The sequence below is a fragment of the Myotis nattereri genome (genome assembly GCF_964212035.1).
Source record: "Myotis nattereri genome assembly, chromosome: X".
Classification (NCBI taxonomy): domain Eukaryota; kingdom Metazoa; phylum Chordata; class Mammalia; order Chiroptera; family Vespertilionidae; genus Myotis; species Myotis nattereri.
In genome coordinates this window covers 110629749-110651289 of record NC_138078.1, presented here as the reverse complement: position 1 = coordinate 110651289, position 21541 = coordinate 110629749, and the positions used below count along the sequence as shown (strand labels likewise).

Here is a 21541-nt window from a genome sequence, read left to right as displayed (position 1 = left end):
GCAACATAGGCCTTGTGGCTAAGAAGCCTGCAGTAGATTTTGATGACATCATAAGCTAAAATGGCTTCCTCCATTTCCCTCCTCTCCTAATTTTTTAAAACATCTTTATTGAGATGTAATTCACATCTCATATAATTCACCCATTTAAAGTATACAATTCAGTGACTTTTATATCTTCACAGTTAGTGCAAACTATCACCACATCAATTTTAAAAGATTTTCATCATCCCACCAAAGAAAACCCATATCTTTTAGCTGTCACCTCCCCATCCCCTACTTTCCAGTCCTATGCAACCACTAATGTAATCATACAATATGTGGTATTTTGTGACCTGATTTTTTTAACTTAGTATAATATTTTCAAGGTTCATCCATGCTATAACATGTATCAGTGTTTCATTTCCTTTTATGGCCTAATAATATTGCATTGTGTGGATATACCAAAGTTTGTTTGTGCAGCCGATGGACATTTAGGTGGTTTCTACCTTTTGGCTATTATGAATAATGCTGCTATAAGCATTTATGTACAAGTTTCTGTATGGACATATGTTTTCATTTCCCTTGGCTATATATCTATGAATGGAATTGTTGAGTCATGTGGTAACTATGTTTAACCTTTTGAGAAACTACCAGACAGTTTTCCAAAGTGGCTGTGCCATTTTACATTCCCCTTGGAAGTGTATGAGTGTTCCAGTTTCTCCACATCCTTGTCAACTCTTGTTATTATCTGACTTTTTAATTCTAGTCATCCTAGTGGATTAGTGGGTATGAAGTGATATCTGATTGTGGGTTTGATTTGCATTTGCTGGAAACTCTTAATGTTTTATTACTGGCTTCAGTCAAAGGCAATGGGTAAAAATCAAATTATATTTACCAGAAGTTTCCTCTAATGACCCCTATCTGCTTTTGACTCCAGGCTCTGTGTACCTCCCACAGATAGTGGCCTGAAGTAGCACATTTGACTCAGTGGGTTGGGGTAAGGCTGGATAAATCTTTAAGAAACCCTTTGTGTTTCCACGGTACGTGTCCTAAGACATCTGCCAGTCCTAATTGACACCCAGAGACTTTTGAGGAATGAGGCTTTATTCATTTATAGTGATATCTGTTGGCCAGTTTAAATTAAAGGTTCATCTTGACCCTGGTTTTGCTTGGATGGGTTAAAGCCAGCTTTTCCTGTTTTTGAGGCCCTTTAATGTCATCTTGTCCTGTCTTTTGGCTTTGGTCATATGAACTTCTAAAGACCTACTTTCCTACACACCCCTGTAAATGTTTCTTGTTCCTTCTCTCTCTCGCCTCCTAATTCCTCCCTTTTTCCTCCCCCAAATATAGCCATTAACTAGATGGGAAAGTCATATTACCTTTCTGTGCCACAGTTTCTCCTTCTCCAAATGGATATAATAATAACCTACCTGTCAGGGTAAGTATGAGGACAATATGAAGTCATGGGTGTGTACATGCCCTAAGAGGGCTTGGCACAGAGCAGATACTCACCACAAAGCAATATCTGTTTCCATCCCTTCACTCCAGAGATGGTGATCCTTTAGATTAAAAAGGTTGCTGAGCCCTGGCTGAGTGACCTTTCCTTACCTCTCAATTGCATAGGCTTGTTCTTCCTCTGGGATCTCAATGTAGAATAGCAACCAGAAACACCAAATGGGCAGCCATCGCATATGTGTATTTTCATTTAGGGTATTTGATGGCTGAATGCTTTTTGCAGAACCAGGAGGTCAGGAGTGCTGTGACCAGCAAGCACATCAAGCCTCCCATTCCACAGGATAATAATAACTTCTGCTATCACCCGAACATGGAAAATAAACCCTGCTGGGTTTGAACATGAGAACTCTCATGCTTTTCCAGCCCAACTCCAGGCTAAGGCACTAGAACAATGTACTTTTAGAACACTGGGCAGCAAGGAGGTTCATGTAGAAGCAGCTGATGGAAAGTCCTAGGTCCTTGATGGTATGGAGGCTAAGAGGCAGGAAGCACTTGGGTGCCAGGAACAGGAGATGCTAAATCACATATGTGGGGAAAAGCAGCCACCAGGATCATTGGAAATGCTGAGAGAACTGGGGGCAGGGTGGGAAGGAATTGGTAAACTCCCATTGCCTGGATGCTTTGGCCAAACCCTTAAGGTCAGTTTGCATAAACCGATTGTCCTGTCCCAACCTGTTTTTGGCCCAAGCCCCCTACCACTCAGGGGATGTTTACTGTTACCCTGAAAGTGAACAACATCCCCTGCCTGCAAGCTTCCCGGCAGCATTGTATCTATCTGTTCTATGCCAACCCCCACCCCCTGTACCTCGTGCCTGAGAGCTTCCTTACGAGGAAGCTAGCCAAGCCAGTGGGTAAATCAACTGTTCTTAAGGCCCATGTTAGTTTTCTGGGATTTTGCAGTATTTTTGGAGTTCTCTGTCTTTATCTAATTTGTGAAAATGACTCATAGTTTGGGTAAGTTAAAATCTCAGTAGCTGCCCATCCCCCTGGAGCTTGCTTCTTGAGCTCTTCCTTCTGGAAAAGCTATGGCCCTGACAGCAGGGAGTACATGTCAGCCAGCCCGGGTCCTGTCCTCAGGTGATAATGAGACCTCATTGTTAGAGCTATGCTGTCCAACCCCATTCCCTCCCCATCATTTAGGAGTGTGATGTTGCAATTACCTGGAGCTTTGAAGCTCAGTCCCTGGGAACTCTGTGCAAGAAGAAAAAGACTAGGAATAAAATGAGAGAGGAAATTTGAGGAAACCCAATTCTCAATTTCCTAATTTCCCATTAACCAAGTGGTCCGATTGAAAGCAGTTATTAGAAGATTTTTATCTGATCTTCACATTCTCAGTCTTCTTAGCTGAATTAACTCAACCCACTGCTTACTCTCTCAGGGGTGTGTGTGTGTGTGTGTGTGTGTGTGTGTGTGTGTGTGTGTGTGTGTTTTCAAATCTTTTATTACCCATCAGACCATTTGCTGCTTTATTTTCCAAAGCCAAAACCCCTTTGGTTTGGTGTTTCCATTTATAGGATCTGAAACCACTCTACGCTAACCGGTGCCACTATGTCCCCAAGACATCCCAGAAGGAAGCTGAGGAGGTGAGCCAGAATGAGGCTATATGTCTTACCTTTGGGAAAGTCTTCTGTTCTGTATAAAACCTTTGTCTTTTACTCCTTTCCAGGGGCCTAAGGCTGGCTGCTAGGTATCTGTTTTTGATTTGCTCTGCGGATCAGAGCACAGTGCTAATAAGGCTATGGTCATAGGTTGGAGCCTCATGAGGCCTAATAAGATTTACTTTGTTTTATGGGCACAGGCTGTCCCTCTGCCCCTGCAGGCAGCCTCTCAGTTTGTGGCTTTGATCACTAGAGAAACAGATAAGAGTACAGAGGCCACAGTGCAGGGTCCTCCCCCATCTCTGTGGATAATGATTCAGTTGCCTATGGTTCAGGTGCCCAAGCTGGAAGAAAAACAGAAGCTCCACCAAGGCACTAGGCCTAGGCTAGGGGGCACATCCTGAGTCCTCCACACACGAGGGGTCAGGAAGTCAAATGAGGGTGATTGGGAGGTCTAGTTCCCTTGGTGGCTCTGGGGAGGGCTGGACTGTTAGCCTGGCCCCTTTCATGAGACCGGTCTGATAATGTTTGAATGGGTACATGAGATTCTCTCTCCTCTGACCCACACAGCTCTCTTTGTGTTCCATGTCCTTTCATGCAGAACTAGAGGTGGTGGACGGTGAGGTGAAGCACGGCTCCATGTCATTTTTGGAGAGCTTCCATTTCAGTACACAATAGCCCTTCCCCAACCCAGAGGTCACTTTCATAGGATATTGTACTGTGTGCTTCTAGGAACCTTGACACTTTGGTTCTCTGTTAATCTCTAAATTGAAAGTCAGCCCTCCCCCGCCACCACCACCCCCACCCCACGCCAAAAGTTAGAACAAATTTAAGCTTGTGATTGGGAGAAAACAGAGACGAGTGGATATAAAATGACCACTGCATTACACAACTTCAGGGGAAGCCATTCTATATAAAACATAATGTGAAGTTATATTTTATGGAGTTAGGCAGAGCGATAGCCCTGCTCCCAAGGCATCAGGGCAAATACTTTTTTTTATGGCCCTGCCACCCACTTGCCTTCTTTTTCTTTCCCCAATTACAAATTTACCATTTTTCTAACTATCCTCAGGTTAGAAGGGAGGAGTAGAAATATTGTATGCTTATCAGAAAGTCCGTGAGCATTTGGATGAAAATGAATGCTCATTTACTATGAATATTCTCTATAACACAACTGAACAAATTTACAAACACTTCATTGCATCTATATAGCCATATGGGGGAGAGAGTCTGGAAAATTTCTTACCAACAACAGTAAATGGAAATTAATCTTTAAATTTTTTTGCTAATCATGATGGGTAAAATGTCATTGCTCTTGTCTCGATTTCGTTGTCATTGCTTTCTTGTGTTAATTTGGTGACTGTAAAAATGTTAATAACTTCCATAGGTTCTCTGATAATCCTTGTCCCCCTAACCCTATTTTTCCTATATAAGGTCATAAGTTCCTCAACCAAAAATTCTCCTTCCGCGAGGGTTATGAGGAACCTTACCCAGGCAGCTAGAGAGGTACCATTGTACTTCAGGGTGCATGTGACAGCCCCTGTCTTCCTTCCCATCTGGTCCCCTTTCCTATACCATGATTTGCCTTCCCTGTCATATCCTCATTTCCTACCGTCTGTTTGTTCTTCTGTCTGTTCTTCCATCCATCCTTCCTCCTCTCCATCTCCACCTTTCAGGGATGGGACACTGAGGGCATGGCTGAGGCTGGATTTGAGCCCAGCTACACAGTGAGTTGCCTCATGCACAATTCAGCCAGTCCCCTGCCCAACCCTCCCGTGCATTGGTGTGTTCATCTCACAGCATGTCGCTAACTCACATTTCCAATCCCAGAGGGTCCTGCCTCCCATGCAATACCAGCTCATCTCCTCACTGTTGTGTGCCCTCAGGTGAACTGCCCTCACCTCACCCGCGGATTCTGCACGCCTCGCATCCGGGGCAACACCTGCTTCTGCTGTGAACTCTACAACTGTGGCAAGTAAGAGTGGAGCCTCCAGGCATGGGAATATTGGTTTGATCACAATGGATGATAGAAGGGCTAGGATGGGGGAAGGGCATGCCATAGGGATCAGAGAAGTAGAAGACACTGGTCAGTCACCAGGTTTCAGCCCAAATGCATTACCTGCCTTCTCTGTGCCAGGAAGCATGTCAAGTGCTTTTAAATATTTTATCTCATTTCATTCTTGTCTATGATGTCTGTAGAATTATTATCCCCATTTTACAGATGATGAGAGTGAGGCTCAGAGGAAACAGACAATTAGCCCAAGGTCACACAGAAGTTGAAAATTATAGAGATAGGGTCAAACACAGTTCTAAGTCCAAGTTGAACAATACTGAACAAGTTGCCCTAGCCAGTTTGGCTCAGTGGATAGAATGTCAGCCTGCGGACCAAAGAGTCCTGGGTTTGATTCCGGTCAAGGGCACGTACCTTGGCTGCAGGTTCCTCCCTGGCCCGGGCCCTGGTGAGGCTCATGCAGGAGGCAACCAATTGATGTGTTTCTCTCACATTGATGTTTCTCTCTGTCTTTCCCTTTCCCTTCCACTCTCTCTAAAAATCAATGGAAAAAATATCCTTGGGTGAGGATTAACAAGTCATTATTGAGTACTTTCTCTGTGCATGGCCCTATTCCAGCAGCAAACAAAACAAAAATCCTTGCCCTCTTGGAGCTTCTATTTTATTAGGGAAATCAGTCAATAAACGTGAATATACAGGGTTAGGCAAAAGTAAGTTTACAGTTGTTCAGCTATACCAGCGGTTCTCAACCTGTGGGTCGCGACCCCTTTGGGGTTGAAAGACCCTTTCACAGGGGTCGCATAAGACCATTAGAAAACACATATATAATTACATATTGTTTTTGTAATTAATCACTATGCTTTAATTATGTTAAATTTGTAACAATGAAAATACATCCTGCATATCAGATATTTACATTACGATTCATAACAGTAGCAAAATTACAGTTATGAAGTAGCAATGAAAATAATTTTATGGTTGGGGGTCACCACAACATGAGGAACTGTATTAAAGGGTTGTGGCATTAGGAAGGTCAAGAACCACTGATCTATACTAATAAAAGGATAATATGCTAATTAGACCAGATGTCTTCCAGACATCCTTCCTGACAAAACCAGGGGCTTGGCCAACCTGTGCATACTGCCCCCGGACCCCTCACCCAGGCAGCCCCGCCCCCCAGTGGAGACCCCCACCCCGTGGGGGTGTAGATAGACAGCAAACGGCCCTCAGCCCCTCACCCAGGCAGGCCACGCCCCCCCATTGGGGACCCCCACCATGATGGGGGCATGGCCAGCCTGCAAATGGCCCTCAGCCCCTCACCAGGGAAGCCACGCCCCCCAGCGGGGACCCCCACCCCGATAGGGGCGTGGCCGGCCTGCAAACCGCCCTCAGCCCCTCGCCCATGCTGGCACCACCCCCAGCGGGGACCCCCACCCCGATGGGAGTGGGTTGGCCTACAAACCCCCAGGCGCCCCTCACCCAGGGCAGCCTTGCCCCCCGCGAGAACCCCTACCCTGATTGGGGCAGCCAGCCTGCAAACCGTCCCAGGCTCCTCTCCCAGGCTGGCTCTGCCCCCCAAGGGGACCCCCACCCCAATACAGGACCCCCTTCAGGGCAGACCAGCTGGCCCCCACCTGTGCACCAGGCTTCTATATTAATAAAAGGATAATATGCTAATTAGACCAGACATCCTTGGTCTAATTAGCATATTATTAGCATAAAGCCATGGTGGTGGGGCTGAGGCAGAGGCAGTTAGGGGCGATCAGGACAGCAGGGGAGAGAAGTTAGGGGGATCAGGCCAGCAGGTGAGGGCAGTTAGGGGGATCAGGCCGGCAGGCAGGCAAGCAGTTAGGAGCCAGTGGTCCCGGATTGCCAGAGGGATCCCGGATTGGAGAGGGTGCAGGCTGGGCTGAGGGACCTCTGCCCCCTCCCCCATGCACAAATTTCGTGCATTGGGCCTCTAGTATGGAAAATAATACAATAATTTAAAAATATTAGTAGAAGAATAAACTTGGTGTTTTGGGTACCCACAACTATAAACCTACTTTTGCACCACCCTGTATAACATGCCAAGTATTAATCAGAGCACTGAAAAAAAAGAAGAAGTATAAAAGGCAGATAGATAGTAACAGGAGGGGAATGTGTGTGCTGTGTTAGATGGAATATCAGGAAAGGCCTCTTTGAGGAGGTGACATTTGTGCAGAGACCTGAGTAATGAGAGAGGGCAACCCAAGTAGATACCTGTGGGGGTAGAGTTTTTCAAGCAGAGAGAACAGCAAGTGCAAAGGCCCTGAGGCAGGAACAGGATTGGTGCTATTTCTGCTACAACCATTCTGGCTCTCTGCCCTCCAATTGTGAAAATATCATTTACTCTTTCTTTCAAAACATTTAGGAGCTAGGAATACAGAGACTACTGCTGTGGAGTTCACAAGTTTAGTAGGGAAGACAGATATATGAACAATTGATTGCAATATAGTGTGGTGGGGAATCAGTGGGTGGACTGGGAACACTGGAAACACAGATGATTGAAAGTCAGAGCTGCTGGGGGGTGCAGTGCCAAGGGGGAGTTGGTGTGGGAGCTGAGACTTAAAGGATAAATAGGAAGTTAAGAAACAAACTAAAAGTGGGTGGAAGTTGGGAAGTATTCCAAAGCATTGTGGGGGTGGGGTTATACAAGGGGGTAGGAGGTGGTAAGAGCAGAGTTGTAGTCACAGGTCAAATTATGGAGGGCTCCTTGGCCAGAGAAATGCCTTTGGACATGACTCTGTAAACAATTGGGGTCCATTGGAGGATATAGCATGGAAAATGGATTTGAGTGTTTAGAAAGGAGCTAGGGGGCCACTGCAAGAGTTTAGACCAAAGAGAATGGACCCTGGATTAAGTTGGTTTGGAGATACTAGACAGCAAGGAACACTTTCAAGAGCAATTTAGAAAGTAAAATTGACAGGAATGCATGAGCAAAAGATACAGAGTATAAGTGAATAGTCCTGCCTATGGGGTGTGTCAGCCAATTCCTGCCCAGGCACATATTTTCTCTAGACTCTCAGTGCAGGAGTGCTGAGGGCCAGGAGAGGGAGGAGGAAGAGGGGAGTTAGCAGAAGAAGCCTGAATGGAGCTAGATCCAGAGGGGTCTTCACTCACATTCTCTACTTTCTGTATGGGAGGGGTGTAGTTTCTCTAAGTTGAGGATTAAAACCAGACAGATGAACAGACTGGAGGCAGGGAAGAGAAGGGGTGAACTCACACCAGTCCTTTACCTTCTTTGCTAGCACCAGTCTCATTTCGTTAAAAGGTTTGGTGGAGGAAAGAAACTTAAAGACGCAAATGAGGTTTGGGGATTATCTGGGAGGTTTAATTATTCATGTTATAATAATAACTAACACTTGTAAAGGACTTCCCTCCTAGCAACAGTGATTGAGAGCTGGCTATAATTGTACTTCTTGAGTCCATCCTTTCAAAAATGATCAAAGGAATGTAAAATAGGTCCCAGGGGAATTGGGGTTCTGTTGCTATCTTTCCTTTTGCCTCTCTTTATCCCTCCTTCCCCTGCTCTGCCATTTCTTCTCTTTTTTCCTCCTCCTTCCTCTTAACAGCCTCCTCCCTACTCCTTGCTCCCCTCTCCTTTCTGGCTTCAAGGCCTCCTGGGGCAGGGGGCTGGGAGCTGGCCAGAATAGGGCCTGAGATCTGAGAATGAAACAGGAGGCCCACTGAGGAGGCTGAGAAGCGATTCCTTGTAGATACACCTTTCTCTTTGCAATTAGGTGTATTTCTGACAAAGTTTTGAATAAACTAAATCCTATTTTAAATTCCATTTAGCTGAGCCCTTAGATTTGTTTTGAAAGTGGAGACTCAAGCCCAGTTTATCTCTCTGTCAAATCTAATCTTAATAATAACCGACTTTCTGGTTTTTTTCTTTGTTAATTCTCACCCGAGGATATCTTTTCCATAGATTTTTATGCACTGGTCCAAATGTAGTGAGTTATCACAAATGCTTCTACACAGTCTGTTACAGATTGAAAGCCTCCATAGATTTTTAGAGAGAGTGGAAGGGAGGGAAAGAGGGAGAGGAAGGAGAGAGAGAGAGAGAGAGAGAGAGAGAGAGAGAGAGAGAGAGAGAGAAGAGAGAAACATCAATGTGACAAAGACGCATCGATTGGTTGCCTCCTGCATACACCCAGACCATGACCAGGGATAGAACCTACAGCCTAGGTATGTAAGTGCCCGTGACTGGGAATCGAACCCACAACCCTTTGGGGTGTGGGCTAACACTCTAACCACTGAGAAACACCATCCAGGGCTGACTTTTTTAAAGCAAGTTATGCTAGTATTATCTTCAATGGTCTAAAGGAATTTTATGAGGAGCTGTGCTAAACTCTGGGCTCACTAAAGGCAGTGAACATGACTTCATGTTATCTATATCCCAGTCCCCACCCAGCACTGGCCCAGTCATGAGTAAATACCTGATGAAAAGGGAGTGACATTTGTTGAAAAGGAACAAAAAGAGGAACATCCTTTTCACCAGGAAAATAAAATATGGGACTAGGCAACTAAGAGGGTCATGGAGACATTGCTCTTAAAGATCTTCAAACCTGGAAATGGTTTTCACCTACCTGGTGCCTGGTGACCAGCCTCGGGCAGCAGTCAAGGCCCTTTGCAAAGTCTGTCATGCTAAGATTCCAAGGGCAAGGCTACCAGAAAAGCACTTACTAAGCTCTTCATCAGGAAACTGTCACACTAGGTCATAAATCAAGATCATGAGACTTAAGAGGTGATGATCCTACAATAGAGGAAAAAGTTTACCTTGACCCAAGGCTTTTTCCAGCCAGTACCCAAAGAGTCCTAAACTCCAGGCCTAAATATAGCTAGCCGCAAGCATTCTGGGGCTCAGAGTCTTTAATTTTGCCGAATGTGTATTTGTTTTCCTCACATGAAGACTATTTTTAATCAATTGCCAGCTCCTTTAGTCCGTTTCCTGGAAAGGAGGCCAAGAGAAAAAAAAGTGGGAACAAACACATCAGGCAGTCATTTGTACAGTGCTACGGAAACACAGAGTTGCTACTGTCCCCTCAAAGCCACAGACCTTCTCTGACGTCAGGGGCAGTGAGGTTTTAATAGCAAACATAGATTATTTTATTTTGCCTTGTGCAGGAAGGTGGCTTTCTCTAGGACACAGATCCCCAGTAGCAGCCTTTCAGAGCACTTTACTCAGCTTTGGAGAGGCCAAGTCAATATCACTGGTTTTCACTGTATAACCTAAAGGAAGTGAAAGGAAACGGGGGTGGTTTGTGAACTGCTTCAGCTGGTAATAAAATGAAAGATGATAGCTTATTTTCACTCATTTCTTCCTTTGACAAACTTTTATCGAGCTCCTACTATGTGCCAGGGACTATTCTATAAGAATACCTATCAATAAAACATAATTTTACCCTTAAAGAACTCAATTTACCAGGGAGATTGTGGAAAGGGGTGGGAGAATGCATGCAGTGAAAGAGAAATGCACAGAGGCTGCCCTTGTCATTGCCTGCCAGTCAAGAGTTGGCATATGGTTCCAGGCTGTTATCAAAGAGCAGAAGCATTCCCTTCTGCCTTATCCAGGATCTGATGCCTCCTACTTGGGTAAATTGGTCCAAACACAGAGAGGTTATCTGTTTCTCCAGGTACACCCAGCAAGGGGATGAGAGCCCATATTGAGTTATCAATCTCATGATCAATGCAATGATCAGTCTTTGAACTGTTACTCATTCACTAAGTACCTATTGATGACCTATAACATTTCTACAACTGTGCAAGGCAGTGAGGGAGTCACAAATGTAGGTAAAAGACCACCCTTGACCACAAGAGGTTACAATTTAGACAGAGACATCATGTCCACCTTGGCTTGGTTGTAGCTTCAGTAACCAGCACAATACTCAGTACTGAGTTGGCTCTAAATAGACATTGGATTAAATGAATAACTGAATTATTGACGTATGTAAAGTGCAAACTAAGAAAAACAGACTCGCCCTAGCCAGTCTATCAGTGGATAGAGCATCACCAAAGGTTTCTGGGTTCAATTCTGGTCAAGGGCACTTAACCTCGGTTGCAGGCTCCTCCCCAGCCTGGACCCTGGTTGGGACTCCTGCAGGAGGAGGCAACCAATCAATGTGTTTCTCTAACATCAATATTCCTCTCTGTCTTTCCCTCTCTCTTCCACTCTCTCTAAAAATCAATGGAAAAATATCCTCGGGTAAGGATTTTTTTAAAAAAGAAAAGAAAAACAGACTCCGAGGCTATGGGAGTCCAGGGAAAAGGCTAATGTATCAGCACTGGAGTCCTTGAAGAAGGCACTAGTGAGGTGACTATTGAAGTTTTGAGCAGTGGGAGAGATTAGGATAGGCAGAGAATAGAAGGCAGTACCTTGCACATGGGGAGAAATCTGAGCAAGTTTTGGAATAAGTGCCCAGCAAGGCCAGTTGGGGACTCCAGCCTGGCTGGAGTGTGAACTCCATTTTGGAGTCAGATTATGGCAGGCTGAGGAATTTGGACACATTTTCCTGAAGGTAATGGGGAGCCATGGAAGGATTTTGATTAAACGCATGACTTAGTTTTTAAAATGTTTTAGGAAGCTGAATCAGGCAGTGGTGGTGTCTGGCAAGGGATCCCTGCAGCCATGGAGGCTTGAGGGTAGGAGTGCTGAGAATGCAAAAGATGAAATTCCAGAGGAAGTTCTGCAATTCCAGAGACTAAACCAAATGGAACCATAAATCTCAAACAGAAACAAACCACACTAATTTGCTAAATCCTGAACCAGATCTAAGTATTAATGGTCTTTTGCTTCATAGCTCAGTAAAAAATATTTCAATAGCTACTGAACCCACTCAAACAGAAACCAAACATATATTCTCTACAATTATTTAATATTTTTAAATGAACTGCTGATCTATCATGTGGTGGCCTGTGCCTTTAAAGCGTTAATGCCTTTAACAACAAGATTCAAAGTTAAATCTTGTTGCCAGTGGCTGGCTCTTAGAGGGGAAAAATATATAGCTGTTTTGGTGGGGGCTCTTATTATGTGCTGGAGTGCTGCTTTTATACATTCTCTAAGTCCCCCAGGCGCAGAAAGGTTAAGAAAGTTGCTCAGGGTCAGACCGCAAATAAGTGACAGAGCCAAGGTTCAAATGCAGTCCTACTCCAGAGTTTGCTATGCCATACTGCCTATCTATATGTACTGCCAGCCTGCCCTCAGTGTCTTAGGAGGTAGGCATAGAAAATTTGGGGGCAGTCAGAGCTAACTCTCAAGCCTCTCCTGGGTCCCTACAAGCCCACACTTTCCCTTACACCCAGGCCTATCCTTTCCAAGGGGCTAGTCCTTGTCCAGCTGTGCCTTTTTGAGTTTAAGTAATCTGTGTGTCCTCCCTGCCCCATCCTCAGGACTGAGTACAGTGCCAACTAACAGAAGACACTCAATGTATGCTTATGGATGGTCTCTTCAATTATGTTCTGGAAAATACTTAAATCCAATTAAAATTCTGATGAATTGAAATACCTTTAAAATTCCACAACGGCAGCTGACTATGTAAAACAGTGGTTCTCTAACATCAGTGATCATGTTAACACAGATTCCTGAGCCTCACCCGCGCCCCCCCCACTCCCCGCCCACACACACACACAAATTCTGCCAAATTCAGTAGGACTGAGGCTGGGCCTAAGCATCTGAGTGTTAACTAGTTCTTTCTCAAAGACATATAATCATACACAAAGACACCCATAGGCACACACAAATAATGCACTGACACACACAGGCAGACACACATACACACAAACACAGATGATTCTGACCCAGGCTGTCCTGTAACCACACTGATTTCAGTTTGTTAGAGAAACACCGATTTTAAGGAATCCTAAGATAAATTCATCTGTCAGGTTTAAAAGTCTTTTCTCGTGTGACTAATCCCTCCCTGATTCATTCTGAAGGTTAACCTTTAACTTTTTTCCCTTTTTTCATTTTCAGCGTTCTTATAGCAGGGGAGTCACGTGTAATAACCATCTTGATGCCAGGACGATTGGTTCTGACTTTCATTTTATGAATCACAGTGTTTTAGTATTATTTTTTAAAATATATTTGTATTGGTTTCAGAGAGGAAGGGAGAGGGAGAAAGATATAGAAACATCAATGATGAAAGAGAATCATTGATCAGCTGCCTCCTGCACACCCCCTACTGGGAGTTGAGCCCGCAACCCAGGCATGGGCCCTTGACCGGAATTGAACCTGGGACCCTTCAGTCCATAGGCTGACGCTCTATCCACTGAGCCAAACCAGCTAGGGCTGTTGGTGTTTTGTTTTGTCTGGAGAAAGGAAACACTGATATCTTTGAAGCCTGAATTCAGATCCCAGCCCTTCCTCTTGCGATTTGAGCAAGTTCCTAACCTCTCTGTGCTTCAGTTTCTTCATTGGTAAAAAGGGAATAGTGATAGTAACTACCTCACAGAGTATTTTAAGGATTTACCGTGCTGTCTAATAGAACTTGATGTGATGATGGAAATGTTTATAATCTGCTCTGTCCGGCACAGTAACCAGCCACTAGTGTGGCTATTGAGCATGTAACATGTGGCTGATGAGACTGAAGAACTGAATTTTAAAAATTTTACTTTATGTTAATGAATTTAAATTTATATAGCCACATGTGACTAGTAACTGCCATATTAGCACAGTTTTAATGAATTCACATATGTAAAATCCTTAGCACTGTGTCTGGCATATTGCTAAGTGTCAATAATGTCATCTAGGATTAGTGTTAGTGATAACAAGTGTTTCTCTAGCAGGTAGTAGTTTTTTATTGTTGATTTTTTAAAAAATATATTTTATTGATTTTTCACAGAGAGGAAGGGAGAGAGATAGAGAGTTAGAAACATCGATGGGAGAGAAACATCGATCAGCCGCCTCCTGCACATCTCCCACTGGGGATGTGCCCGCATCCCAGGTACATGCCCTTGACCAGAATCGAACCTGGGACCCCTCAGTCCGCAGGCCGACGCTCTATCCACTGAGCCAAACCGGTTTCGGCATATTGTTGATTTTTAATAAACAGCAATCACACTTGGATTTATTATAGTATCTTGCTCCCCACGTGCAGTCATACCTGTGATATCCCTTACAATAGTTCACCTGTTTTTCATTGAGCTGGGTGGTAGCCAAAGCCCTAGGGCCCAACCTGCTCCCCTAGGACTGACTGAAGTGTGCTTCTCCCTGTCCAGCAGGGTGGAAATTACTGGTGGGTACTATGAATACATCGATGTCAGCAGTTGCCAGGACATCATCCATCTCTACCACCTCCTCTGGTCTGCCACCATCCTCAACATCGTCGGCCTATTCCTGGGCATCATCACTGCCGCTGTCCTTGGAGGCTTTAAGGACATGGTAAGGAAGGGTCTTCCCTTTCCACAGAGGCCCCTGTTGGGGGTGAGAGCCAGGCTTGGGGTAAGGAACAATGGGCATATTTTGAAGGGAGGAATCAGAAGCAATTGCTTCAAGCATGTAACTGCCTTCAAACATCTGCAAATATTTCTTGTTAACATGAGTTGCTTGTGTTCTTATGGTACATTCTGGGGTGGAAGGAGAGGAGGGTGTTATAAATTCTCTGGTTCATTCTGGTTATGTAAATACTACGGGCCCAATGCACGAAATTCGTGCAAGGGGCTTGGCTCTCGCAGCCCCTGCTTTGGCCGGAAGGTCATCCAGAAGGACATCTGGAAGGTCGTTCAGCTGTCCAGTCTAATTGGCATATTATGGTTTTATATAGATAGATAGCCTTTTCAAACTCTCCCCCACCCTAAACATACTTTTAGCAGAAACATTTTTGGGTAGTTTTTCCCCTAACAGACTTGGGGAGAGATGGAAGGCAAGAGTTGGTTTTTCAAAATCTTTATTGTTGAGAGTATTACAGATGCCCCCCCTTTTTTCTCCCCATTGCACCTCTACACCCAGGTCCTGTGGGTTTTTTTTAGCTACAGGTAAGAGTAATGGTAGTTTCCTCTTCTCAGGAATTTCATCCTGGAGTTTCTCCAGAAGAAGCATCTGGACTCTTTTTTTTAACTCCCCCCTCCCCCCCCACTGCCGCACCCCCTGCATTTGAAGAGCCAGCCCTGGGCTAAGCTGCTTGCCAGGTCTTGTCCTCAACCTCAACCTCAGCCTCCCCACATACCCTAACCTCTCTTTCAACTCTTTTCCATCTTTGTGTGTGTCTGTAAAGGCACGCCAGGACTCAGCACCCAGTAGGTGCTTCATAACAGTGGGCTCCTTTCTTCTTTTGTTTTTAAAGCATTTCTAAGCTTTTATTTACTTATTTAATAAATCTTGATCTCAAATTATAGAGATAATAGCTTTAGAACTTATTATCCTTCTGGCTTCCTATGAGAATATAATCAATTGAGGTGCTTAAAAAAACACACCCAGATTCCTGGGCCCCCTCCTCCAGAGATTCTTATTTAAATGGTCTAAATTGAAGCCCAGGCGATTCTGATCTACAGCCAGGGCTGTGTACTATTGCTTTAAAGGAATGTCCCTCATGTGTTTAGGGAATTATTTTGTACCTAAAAGCGGTTTTCCTTTAACCTCAGAAATGAGACAGATAACCTCTAGGCCCTTGGCTATTTCTGTCCCATTTTGGGGTCCCTGAGGAACAAGAACCTGAAAGGCAGTTTTAATTTGACTCTGGACTGTCAAAAGGCTGGGTAATAGAAAATGAAAGATGGGCTAAAAAAAAAACCCTGCAGTTTTGGGCAACAAATCCCTGGCAGAATCATGCTGACTGGAAGCATTGAGTGTTCCTGCTGGTGACCCTAAGTCAAGAGAAATCCTTTCCTGTTCATGCCCAGCCTGTCTGTCTGTTTCTCTCTCTCTTTTGTATGTGTACTTCTCATTCCCATGCCCCTTTTTCCATTCAGGAAAGCCCAAGCACAGAGGAGTGGGGGAAGCATCAACAAGGTGGGGCCCTCAGAGGTAGAAGGAGGAGGAAGAAGGAGGAGGGAGAAGGATTTCCTGTTTGGACCTGAGGGAACTTTGGGTGTGAGAGCGGAAAAACTGTTTCTGGGTTGGGGCTTTTTTGGAAAAAAGAATGTCCTTTGTTCTTGAAGAATTTCCCCAGGGTATAGGTGAAAGCCAAATCTGAAATAGGCTGGCTGGTGGAGAAGCTCCTAGGTTGGTGAGTTGAGGAGATGGGTCATGAGGACCAGTGTGAAGAGTACTCTGAATCATTCCTAGAGCATTCAGACATGGGCACAAATGGAGTGGATGGTGGCTACTTGGTAGTTTCAATGGGGTTCCTGGCAAGGACCCCTGTCAAGACTCAGTGAACCATTGATGTCTAGGTTTATTTCTGATTCATAACTTCACTGTGTCCTTGCCTCTCTAAGGGGAAAGGGAGGGTTGTTGATGGTCTGTCCTCATAGGTGGCAGCAATGGCCTGTACTCTCTATGAAGTGCTTTTACACAATTACTTTCTCCGCTCTGCTAGTAACTTGTGAGGTAAGTAAGTATTCCTGCCCCCATTTCACAGATGAAGGGCCAACAGAGGTCAAGTGACTTGCCCAGAGTTAAACAACAGAGCTGGGACTGGAGCCCAGGTTTCTCAGATGCCAGAGCCTTTGCTCTTTCTACTCCATCCCAGCTTCTCTTAACTAGTATTTGGATAGCCCTTTCTAATTCTACAAGGGTTTTAACAGAAATTACCTCCTTTGTTTCGATGCTTTAATTTCAAAAAATTAAAGCAAGTTGTTTACAACTATTGGGAGCTTCTTTAATAGTAGAGGAGGAGAGCAAGGGAAATTTTGTTCATTATCAAATGCCAACCAAGCCCAGGAACTCAGGCAAGGACCAGTGAGGAAAATGAAAGATGAAAGCAAAGAACAGGGGGGCAAAATATTTGAGTCATAAGGTGAGAGAACACTAGTAGGAGTGTAAGATGGGGCCACCATGGAAGAATTACTTAGCTCGCTGTATTAAAATTATACATGGTGTAGAAAATCCTGGAACATCAACCAAATGAACCTAACTAAAATCCTCAGTCTAGGTCCAAATGTGGCTAGTGACTTTCGATGTACCTTCCCTCTGAGTAGAATGGCCTGAGGTCTGCACAGAGACTCAGGGGTGCTGGCTAATGAAAGCCATTCCCTAGGGAGTGAGGATAGGATCCAAGGGCTGTGAGCTGGCAGTCCTCAACAGGATCAGCTAGGAGCCACCATTGCCGGAGTTGTGGGATCTTGAAAGGAAAAAGGACAACTTCATTCCCTGACCAGAGGTGCTTGGTAAAAAGGATCCTAAAGAAATGTTTGATAAAGTATTTGCTGACCAAAGCTATAAGGATTAGAAATATATCTTGCAAAAGTGATAATATCTTGTCATTTCCTCCTAATTGTTGTCTCTGGTTTGGAGTAAAGTGGGGAGGAATAAAAGTGGCATTCTTTCCAAAGTCCGCAATTATTGTCTCAGAATAGACTCCGTTTTATCCAGACTAGATTGCTTTCAATGTTTCCTGTGCTACCTAGCAGCCTTTATTTCACTGGAGTTTAGAATGCTACTGATCTGTAATGGGGGTCTTATAGCTTAAACTCCAGAAATTTTAATAGAAATACACACATTCCTGTATACACACACAAATAGAGACAGTGCCCAGCTCTTGATTATCCATACAAATGGAGAAGGTGTCGATTACATGGAAATGGAAAAAGTATTTAAATTTATTGTAAAAATATTTAAATGTATTGTAAAATCAGAATTATTGCTTTAAAACATAACCAGACCATTATTTGGGACCATCTCTTTTGCTCCTTCCTTGCCCAACTCTGCACTCTACCTTCCTTCAATCCCTCATCTTATCTTATTGCCCTGTCCATTTTCTCTATCTGTCCTCTACTCTTGACTTTCTTCTCTCTGTGGCTTTTCAGTGTTCATTCAATCTTCCTCTAATATTTTGTCTGTGTTTCTTTCTCTATAATAGTCAACTTCTTTTCAAAGATTATCCTGGCCCCCTGGACTTGGTGAACACACACAAAAAAATTTTTATAGATAGAGTTTACATTGCGTGATGGTTTCTCTATAGTTAGGCTTAATTTATTTGCATAGAAGAACTTTGCAAGAGCTGGAGGGTATGTTTGTTCGTTTGTTTGTTTCTTGGTGGATATTACTGAGATTTCATTGGTGACCTTTCATTTTTAGGAAAAGAAATATATGAAAACAAAGTAATGACAATGATAAAGCACTGAATCTAGAAATACTCTAATTGGATGCCAAGTTATAGAAATACTATTTATCTTCTTACCTCTTTAACTCAATACAAATAATTAATTCATTATTTGTTGAATTACTACATCAAGAATTAAAATTGGCCATATGTTAGCTATACAGTTGGAAAAGATATTTGGAAGTATTTGGTTGTTGTTCTGAGAAAATACACAATGAACCATTGATTTATTATGATGTATTTGATAAACCATGCTATTGTACCCAAAGCATTAGCAGCCAAGTATAAGCATGTATTCTGATAAAGATGGATAATGACTATCTAATCCACCTTGGTTAGTCAAATCTCTTGATTATAGATGTGGGTTTTTTTTAATTGACAGAAGGCATAGGGAATATGATTTATGGGACTTCCTCCAGGGATGAAATTGATTCTTAGAATTCTGGTGGAGAGGTAGGGGCATTTCTGAGCACTCTTTCTCTGTAAAGCAAATAAAGCCTTGGGATCCAAGATCTCAGCTCTCTCCCACAAATGAGAGAGGCTAACAAACATTTCTCTGGTTGCCTGTGAGCTGCATCATAATGACTGATGTTTGTAGCTCTTCAAGCCTCCTAGAAATGTAAACAGTAACCCACACCAAAGAAGAGAGCAACAGAACTGTGTTGAAACTTGCTATAAGGGACTTTCCCCTGCCAACACCCCAATATGGTTGCCTGTGCCACTGCCAAAGCCTGCCCACACATTTTTATAACTTTGAAAGTAAGCTGCTGCTCTCTATTAATATAGAGTATACTAGAGGCCCAGTGCACAAAAATTCCTGCACTCGGGAGGTCCCCTCAGTCCGGCCTGAGCCCTCTCACAGTCTAGGACATCTCGGGAGATGTCCATCTGCTGGCTTAGGCCTGCTCCCTGGGGGGATCGGGCCTAAGCTGGTAGTCAGACATCCCTCTGGCAGCCCAAGAGCCCTTGGGGGATGTCCACCTGCTTGTGGGGGGAGCGGGCCTAAGCCATAGTCGGACATCCTTAATGCTGCCGAGGAGGAGGGAGAGGTCAGCCCAGCTTGTGGCTGAGTGGAGCTCCCCCTGTGGGAAGGCACTGACCACCAGGGGGCAGCTCCTGTGTTGAGCGTCTGCCCCCTGGTGTTCAGTGCGCATCAGAGTGACCGGTCTTTCTGGGTTGTTCCGCCCTTAGGTTCAGTTTGCATATTACCCTTTTATTATATAGGATGTGTACCAGAAACAAGACACATTGATTTTGAAAACAGCTCTTGATTATCCATACAAATGGAGGTTTCAATGACATGAAAAATGGAAAAAATGTTTGCCCCACACCTTGACCCATGTGGCACTCAAAAGATACAAATCACAATCCTCTTTGGGAACTAATGAGCTGTGATGACTTCCTTTAGCAATGCTTTGGCCTTGTTGGGAGCAGGACTCCCATCCGGGACAAGATTAGCCTTAATCTTTAAAGGGCTATACACATCACCATATTAAAATAGTATTTAATTTTTTTCTGCATTATTTTGTTTGCAAAAAAATAATCAGTATACTCTGCTTGTTCTTTCATGGTTTCTGTTCACTGCTAGGGTTTTGCCTCCAGCCTGCAGGGCTGATGAGAAATAAATACACTTCATGTCTACGTGGGAGCTCCTTCAAAGGATTGGAATCTACCAGAATCCTCACAACTCTTAAAATCCCTTTGTGACCCATTACATTTTTTCATAGCAAAAGCAGTAGCCTGTTCAGCCTTGTCTATTTGACATTGTGTATTTTGGATCTTTTTTTTTTTCTTCAAAATATCACAAATAAATAATTTTAACTTTTCTATAGGTTTGAATTTTTCAAAATAAGCTGAGGGGAAATGACACAAGTATTCATATTAGTTGTAAAAACTCTGGCTATATAACAGAAAGTGAAGAGTCCTCATTTACCTCCTACTACTACTCCCCTTCCCAGAGATAACCACAGTTAACAGTTTGTTGTGAATCTTTCCAAATTAATTTCTTTTCATTTACAAACATACATATATATAATTGTTTGGGTCTTTATTTTTTACATAAATTGGGATCATGCTATATTAATATAACATGATGGCTTCCTTTTTATTTATTTTTTTGATTTTGGAAAGAATTTATTCTGAGTCAGTCCATTGTGTATCTCCCAGATATTTTCATGTTTCCTGTAGTGATTTGTTAGATGTGGTGGCTTCCTTTTTAAAGACTTATTTTTTAGAGCAGTTTTAGGCTTTCAACAAAATTGAGAGGAAGATACAGAGATTTCCCATATACCCCATGCCCCCACACATACATAGCCTATTATCAACATTCCCCACTAGAGTGGTACATTTGTTACCAAGGATGAACCTATATTGACTCATTTTAATCACCCAAAAGGCCATAGTTGACCATATAGTTCACTCTTGGTATTGTATATTTCAGGGGTTGGATAAATGTATAATGACATATCCATCAGTGTAACATCATATAGAGTATTTTTACTCCCCTAAAAATCCTCTATGCTCCACCTACTAATCCCTCCCCCCAGCCTCAACCCTTGGCAACCACTGATCATTGACTCTATAGTTTTTCCAGTGGCTTATTATTTTTTTTTATTTAACAACATATCCTGGACAACTTTTTCTGTCACTAAATTATTTATCAATAATAGTTATTTCTGCATGGTATTCTGTAGTACAGATGTACCACTGTTTATTTAATCATTTTCCTAGTGATGAACTTTAATGCTGTTTCTAATGTGTGGTTTTCTACAGAATCCAACTCTCCCGGCACTGAACTGTTCTGTTGAAAATGCCCATCCAACTGTTTCTTATTATGCTCGTCCTCAAGTGGCATCCTACAATACCTACTACCATAGCCCTCCTCACCTGCCACCATATTCTGCTTATGACTTTCAGGTATGTTTTGAGGAAGAAAAAAAAAAGGACTCTCCAATACCCTTGCTCTCATTCATGTTCTCTTGTTCTCTCCTTAGTCATGGAACCTCCCTAATATGTATGAGGTAGCCATGCTCTCTGTCCCTGACGGCTTTTAGCAACCTTTGGATACCAGTGACTAGCATAAGGACTATGTAGGCATGCAAAAATAGGATAGATGGGAAGGGCAAGAAAGACATAACTGGAGAAGAAACAGAGAGATGGAAGAATAGAGGAAAGATCAAGTTATCTCAAATTGCCTTGACCTACACCAAGGAGAAGATGGT

At 43.5% G+C, this 21541-nt stretch overlaps 1 protein-coding gene across 1 annotated transcript in view; it reads left to right on the top strand.

Moving 5' to 3' along the window:
- TMEM255A (transmembrane protein 255A) overlaps nucleotides 1-21541 on the top strand; it is a 56288-nt gene that overhangs the window by 22664 nt on the left and 12083 nt on the right. Inside the window, exons 5-9 of the mRNA XM_081115224.1 lie at nucleotides 3009-3077; nucleotides 4527-4598; nucleotides 4979-5067; nucleotides 14338-14500; nucleotides 21093-21236. Coding sequence (XP_080971350.1) covers nucleotides 3009-3077; nucleotides 4527-4598; nucleotides 4979-5067; nucleotides 14338-14500; nucleotides 21093-21236 — 537 coding nt within the window. The remainder of the gene's footprint in view (nucleotides 1-3008; nucleotides 3078-4526; nucleotides 4599-4978; nucleotides 5068-14337; nucleotides 14501-21092; nucleotides 21237-21541) is intronic.